The 6,714-nt window shown below is 53.7% G+C and overlaps 1 protein-coding gene across 2 annotated transcripts in view; it reads left to right on the top strand.

Annotated features, from left to right (window-relative positions):
• Window positions 1-934: 934 nt before the first annotated feature.
• Window positions 935-6,714, top strand: part of OLFM2 (olfactomedin 2) — a 7,247-nt gene continuing 1,467 nt past the window's right edge. Inside the window, exons 1-4 of one of the 2 annotated variants that reach the window (XM_023194182.2) lie at window positions 935-1,081; window positions 4,118-4,264; window positions 4,497-4,716; window positions 5,065-5,171. In XM_023194182.2, the coding sequence (XP_023049950.1) occupies window positions 1,073-1,081; window positions 4,118-4,264; window positions 4,497-4,716; window positions 5,065-5,171 (483 nt within the window). In that variant the 5' untranslated portion in view covers window positions 935-1,072. Of the gene's footprint in view, window positions 1,082-3,777; window positions 3,892-4,117; window positions 4,265-4,496; window positions 4,717-5,064; window positions 5,172-6,714 lie in introns of those variants that run through there. The other variant, XM_023194183.2, reaches the window with a different exon arrangement.

The raw sequence follows: 6,714 nt of genomic DNA on the forward strand, positions 1-6,714 counted from the left end.
ACAAAAATTAGCTGAGCATGGAGGCGTGCACCTGTAATCCCAGCTTCTCAGGAGGCTGAGGCAGGAGAATCCCTTGAACCCGGGAGGCGGAGGTTGCAGTGAGCCCAGATCGCGCCACTGCACTCCAGCCTGGGCGACAGGGCAAGACTGTGTCTCAAAAACAAACAACAACAAGAAAAAAACACCAAAAACCAAAAAACAAACAAAAAAACCACGAAGTGGTCCTGAGATAGCTCCAGAGCCAATATATCACTGTGGCCTGGGGAAGCAGAGAGGAGGCCCAGGTTTGGGGGTTGAGTGGATCTCTGTTTTTTTTTTTATTGTTGTTTTTTTGAGATGGAGTACCGCTTTATCACCCAGGCTGGAGTGCAGTGGCACAATCTCCTCTCACTGAAAGCTCCGCATCCCGGGTTCGCGCCATTCTCCTGCCTCAGCCTCCGGAGTAGCTGGGACTCCAGGTGCCCATCACCACATCCAGCTAATTTTTTTGTATTTTTAGTAGAGACGGGGTTTCACCGTGTTAGCCAGGATGGTCTCGATCTCCTGACCTCGTGATCCGCCCGCCTCGGCCTCCCAAAGTGCTGGGATTACAGGCGTGAGCCACCGCGCCTGGTGGATCTCTGTTCTAATGGCAGTTATGGAGACAGTGTTGTGTGTGTGCGCGGATCTGTGTGAGAGAATGAATTCTGGTCTTGGAGAACAGTCGAGTCCTCCAATTCTTGCCGTGTTCCTTAACCCCTCTGCACTTCAGTCTTGCCATCTGTGAAATGAGGCGCCTTAAGGAGGGCCTGAGATCACATACAACGGGCACTGGCGTATGCCTGGAGCCCAGCAAAGGGCATCTGTGGTTTCCTGGGCCCCTTCCTGTCCCAGCGAGGGTGAGGCGAGACCCTCATTGGGATCCTAGTCTCTGACGCCCATCTCTTTGCAGACTCTCTTCCAGAGCCCAGAAGAGGGCTGGCAGCTGTACACCTCAGCCCAGGCCCCTGACGGGAAATGCATCTGCACGGCTGTGATCCCAGCGCAGAGTACCTGCTCTCGAGATGGCAGGAGTCGGGAGCTGCGGCAACTGATGGAGAAGGTGAGAACCTTCCAGGTGCCCTGGGGGCGGCTGGGAAAATCTCCCAGTTCTCACCCCGCCCTCCAGCCCCATCCAGGTCAGCCAGTGGCCATATCCAGCTATGCAAATTATTCAGAGCTGGCTGATAATCCAGCTCCTCTCCAGGCAGGTCCTTTTTTTTTTTTTTTTCCCTTTTGACCCAGGGTCTCACTCTGTTACCCATGCTGGAATGCAGTGACATGATCAGCTCACTGCAGCCTCAAACTCCTGGGTTCAAGCAATCCCCACTCCTCAGCCTCCGAGTAGCTGGGATTACAGGCAGGTACCACCATGCCCTGCTAATTTTTATATTTTTTGTAGCGATGGGGTCTCCCTATGTTGCACAGGCTGCTCTCAATCTCCTGGGCTCAAGTGATCCTCCGGCCTTGGCCTCCCAAAGTGTTTGGATTACAGGTGTGAGCCACCACACCCAGATGGTCCAAACCTGTTCAATGCTTTTTTTTCTTTCTTTCTTTCTTTTTTTTTTTTTTTTTTGAGACAGAGTCTCACTCTGTCACCCAGGCTGGAGTGCAGGTACAGTGGCATCATCTCGGCTCACCACAACCTCCACCTCCCAGGTTCAAGCGATTCTCTTGCTTCAGCCTCCTGAGTAGCTGGGATTACAGGTGTGTGCCACCACGCCCAGCTAATTTTTGTATTTTTAGCAGAGATGACCATACTGGTCATGCTGGTCTTGAACTCCTGACTTCAGGTGATTTGCCTGTCTTGGCATCCCAAAGTGCTGGGATTATAGGCGTGAGCCACCGCGCCCGGCCTGTTCAATGCTATTTTGGGAGAGAAGCCAAGCACTTATTGGGGTTGGGGTAGGGGAAGGAAGGAAGACTGGAGGGGCAGCATCTCAGTGTCCTATGTGTGAGCTCTGGTCCACCAGGCACATCCCACTCAGCTTTGCAGTTCACCAGACTCACCTGCTAAGAAGGCGTTCTGTGCCTGTTGGGGAGGGTCTCACCCTCCACCCCAAGAGGCTCCTATAAAAGTTTCCTTCTAGGGCTGGGCGCGGTGGCTCAAGCCTGTAATCCCAGCACTTTGGGAGGCCGAGACGGGCGGATCACGAGGTCAGGAGATCGAGACCATCCTGGCTAACACGGTGAAACCCCGTCTCTACTGAAAAATACAAAAATCTAGCCGGGCAAGGTGTCGGGCATCTGTAGTCCCAGCTACGCCGGAGGCTGAGGCAGGAGAATGGCGGGAACCCGGGAGGCGGAGCTTGCAGTGAGCTGAGATCCAGCCACTGCACTCCAGCCTGGGCGACAGAGCGAGACTCCGTCTCAAAACAAAACAAACAAAAAAAAAAAACAAAAAAAAATTTCCTTCTACCTCTGATCATGGTCAATAGAAAATAGTCCCCTGGGCCGGGCATGGTAGCTCACGCCTGTAATCCCAGCACTTTGGGAGGCCGAGGCACATGGACCACTTGAGGTCAGGAGTTTGAGATCAGCCTCTACTAAAAATACAAAAATTAGCCAGGCGTGGTGGCGTGTGCCTGTAGTCCCAGCTACTCGGGAGGCTGAGGCAGGAGAATTGCTTGAACCTGGGAGATGGAGGTTGCAGTGAGCTGAGATGGCGCTACTGCACTCCAGCCTGGGTGACAGAGCGAGTCTCCATCTCAAATAAGTAAATAAATAAAACAAACTTATAAATTGCTGATTTCTGGAATTTCCCACTTAATATTTTCGGACTGCGGTTGGCCTCAGGTAGCTGAAACGTGAAACTGGAGAAGGGAAGAGTACTGTAAAAATGTTTTGTGGCGTTCAGGGTGGGTATTAGGCTGCTGGGTTTCTGAGAGTTTCCAAGTGTCATGTGAATAATTGTACAGGAAAGTCTGTATTTCAACAAGCATCCACTGGTGACTCTGAGTTTACCTTAGCCAGGCGGAGTCCACTTTAGTCAGGTGAAGCTGGTAGGAATCTACCTTAGCCAGGTGAGGGTCTACCTTAGCCAGGTGTTCATCTTAGCCAAGTGAGAGTCTACCTTAATACGGTGGGAGTCTACCTTAACCAGGTGTTCACCTTAGCCAGGTGGAGTCTACCTTAGCCAGGTGAGAGTCTACTTAAGCCAGAGGTGGAGTTCACCTTAACAAGGTGAACCTCAGCCAGATGTTCACCTTAGTCAGGTGGAGTCTACCTTAGCCAGGGGGAGTTCAACCTACCCAGGTGGAGTTCACCGTAGCCAGGTGGAGGTGGGAGCTGGGGGCTCTCAGGTTGGGTCAGGAGAGGCCAGGGCAGGGGAGATTTATTTAACTCATTCAGCCAAAAAGTACTTATTGAGCCTCTACTCCAGGCCAGTGCTGGGCACTGGAGGTTAAGCTGTGGACAAGCGAGACGCAGCGTCTGTCTCTGAGGGTCCCATCTGAAGGAGGCAGATGGATAAGAATGTTCTACATAGTCACAGCTGGGAAAGAAATGACCAGGCAAGAGGAGAGTGAGTGAGCGGCTACCTGGGACAGAGTGGTCAGGGAAGGATGCTTTGAGTGGGGGATGCTGCAGCTGAACCCTGAAGGATGAGAAGGAGCCAGCCATGGGAATGTGGGGGGAACAGCACTCCAGGTAGAGAGACCAGCAAGTGCAAAGACCCTGCGGAGGGAAGGAGCTTAGAGTCTGTGAGAACAAAGAGAGAGGAAGTGGGTGGGGTGGGGGGCGGGGCAGGACCAGCCAGCGCAGGATCTGTGGAGGAGGGAGGTGATTTAGTCTCTGTTTTGAAAGTTCCTTCTGTCTGCTGTGTAGCGAATTGACTACAGGGGATGAAGGTGGAACTGGGAGACTAGGGAGGAGGTGAGAGGTGGTGGTGGGTGGACCAGATGGGAGCCAGTGGGTAGGAGGGAGGATGGATGGGTTGGGCGCACGATTGGGAGGCTGCTGGTAAGCTCAGGGGAGAAGAAGGTGGCCTTGTCGGTCTGGTGTTTGCGCAGCCTCTGGCCCTGCCAGCTCTTGTCTGTGGCATCTCTGGGTTGGAATTTGGGGAAGGAGGTCTGGTCCCTTCAGTTGTCCCCATTCCTAGGTCCAGAACGTCTCCCAGTCCATGGAGGTCCTTGAGCTGCGGACGTATCGCGACCTCCAGTATGTACGCGGCATGGAGACCCTCATGCGGAGCCTGGATGCTCGGCTCCGGGCGGCTGATGGGTCCCTCTCGGCCAAGAGCTTCCAGGTGGGTCCTCCTGGGTCCAGACCAGAGGTCAAACGAATGATTGGGATTTGGTATCCATTAGTTCCTACAGTGGAGTCATGTCTGGGAAGAATCTAGGGTCCAGTCTGAGCCAAATGCCAAGGGCCAGGTGTGCATCAAAGACAAAGAGTGAAGTTATGAGTCAGAGGTTGAGGTCATGTCTGGGTCAAAGGCCAGAGGTCAGGCTTGGCCATGATTCCATCCTGATGCACAGGAGCTGAAGGACAGGATGACGGAACTGTTGCCCCTGAGCTCGGTCCTGGAGCAGTACAAGGCAGACACACGGACCATTGTACGCCTGCGGGAGGAGGTGAGGAATCTCTCCGGCAGTCTGGCGGCCATCCAGGAGGAGATGGGTGCCTACGGGTACGAGGACCTGCAGCAGCGGGTGATGGCCCTGGAGGCCCGGCTCCACGCCTGCGCCCAGAAGCTGGGTATGCCTTGGCCCTTGACCCTGACCCCTGATCTCTGACTGCCACACCCAACTCCAATATCACCTGTTTGTGCCTAGAAGCTGGGCACAGTTTTGACCTCTAACTTCTAAACCTCAACCCTTGACCTTCCTACCTAAGGCTACACTTGAGTCTAGAAGCTGGAAATGGCCCTGATCCTTGGCCTCTAACCCCTCACTCACAACTGAACAACATATTGGGACCAGATTTTGAGTCTTCCCTCGTCCCTGGTCCCAACTTTCCCAACTTGATCACAGCACTTCATCTTTGCCCTGCGTCTCTTGGGCTGTTCCCTTCCCCATCCTCATTCCCCCTGTTCCTGCCTCCCAGGCTGTGGGAAGCTGACCGGGGTCAGTAACCCCATCACCGTTCGGGCCATGGGGTCCCGCTTCGGCTCCTGGATGACTGACACGATGGCCCCCAGTGCGGATAGCCGGGTGAGTGACTGTGCCCACCCCTGGGGTCAGGGCCTGGGAGGGACAGAGCCTCTGACTGCCCATACGTGCCCCGGGAGTTCACACTGGTGATTGTCTTGTAGCCCAAAGTGTCCTGGATCCCCCAGGGTCATTGGACCTCCCTGTCCAGTAACCCCTAAGTGACCAAGGGCTTTGCAGCCCTGTGAATCCCAGTCTGTTGACCTCCAGTGTCTGTATAGTGGCTAGTGGTTACTGAGTTCTACCGACCAGTTCTCAGGGACTACTGACATCCAAGTAACTACCCAATGACCAATGCCTTCCCAAGGACAAGAGACCTCCTCCACCAAGCACTGCTCAGTGACCTTTGGACTTCTCGTAGCTTCCACAGTCATGACTGCCTATCACTTGGACACACAAGAACCATCCATGAGGCCAGGCATGGTGGCTCATGCCTGTAATCCCAGCACTTTGGGAGGCCGAGGTGGGTGGATCACCTGAGGTTGGGAGTTCGAGACCAGCCTGACCGACATGGAGAAACCCCGTCTCTACTAGAAATACAAAATTAGCCATGCATAGTGGTGCATGCCTGTAATCCCAGCTACTCGGGAAGCTGAGGAAGGAGAATCACTTGAACCCGGGAGGTGGAGGTTGCAGTGAGCCAATATCGCATCATTGCACTCCAGCCTGGGCAACAAGAATGAAACTCTGTCTCAAAAACAAAACAAAACAAAAACAACAAATGCTAGTTAACATGATGACAGCGATAATGTCGATGACACACCTAGTCACCTCGTGGTGACAGGGGTTAGTTAACCATGGCAATGAATTCAAGTGATGTCTTATCATTCAGTGGCTGTCCAGTGACCACTAACCACCCAGTATCCAATGACCAGGGAATTCCTGGACCCAGTGAGTCCCCAGGGGCTGCAGTTCCCAGGGTCCTTTGGGATGAAGCATTGGCCACTGCAGGTCTGTTTTAAGATCAATAGCAGCTGGGTGCGGTGGCTCACGCCTGTAATCCTAGCACTTTAGGAGGCCAAGGCAGGCAGATCACTTGAGCTCAGCAGTTTGAGACTAGCCTGGGCAACATTGCGAGACCTTGTCTCTACTAAAGGTACAATAAATTAGCCGGGCGTGGTGACTTGTGCTTGTAGTCCCAGCTATTCGGGGGGCTGAGGTGGGAGGATCGCTTGAGCCTGGGAGGTCAAGGCTGCAGTGAGCTGTGATTGTGCCACTGCACTCCAGCCTGGGAAAAACAATGAGACCTTGTTTCAAAAGAAAAAACAAGGCCAGGCATGGTGGTTCATGCCTGTAATCCCAGCACTTTGGGAGGCCGAGACAGTGGATCACAAGGACAGGAGTTCGAGACCAGCCTGACCAACATGGTGAAACCCCATCTCTACTAAAAATGCAAAAATTAGCCAGGCGTGGTGGTACGCACCTGTAATCCCAGCTACTCGGGAGGCTGAGGCAGGAGAATCGCTTGAACCCAGGAGCTTGCAGTGAGCTGAGATCACGCCACTGCACTCCAGCCTGGGCGACAGAGCGAGACTCCGTCTCAAAA

The sequence above is a fragment of the Piliocolobus tephrosceles genome, chromosome 21, assembly GCF_002776525.5.
Source record: "Piliocolobus tephrosceles isolate RC106 chromosome 21, ASM277652v3, whole genome shotgun sequence".
NCBI classification, from domain to species: Eukaryota; Metazoa; Chordata; class Mammalia; order Primates; family Cercopithecidae; genus Piliocolobus; species Piliocolobus tephrosceles.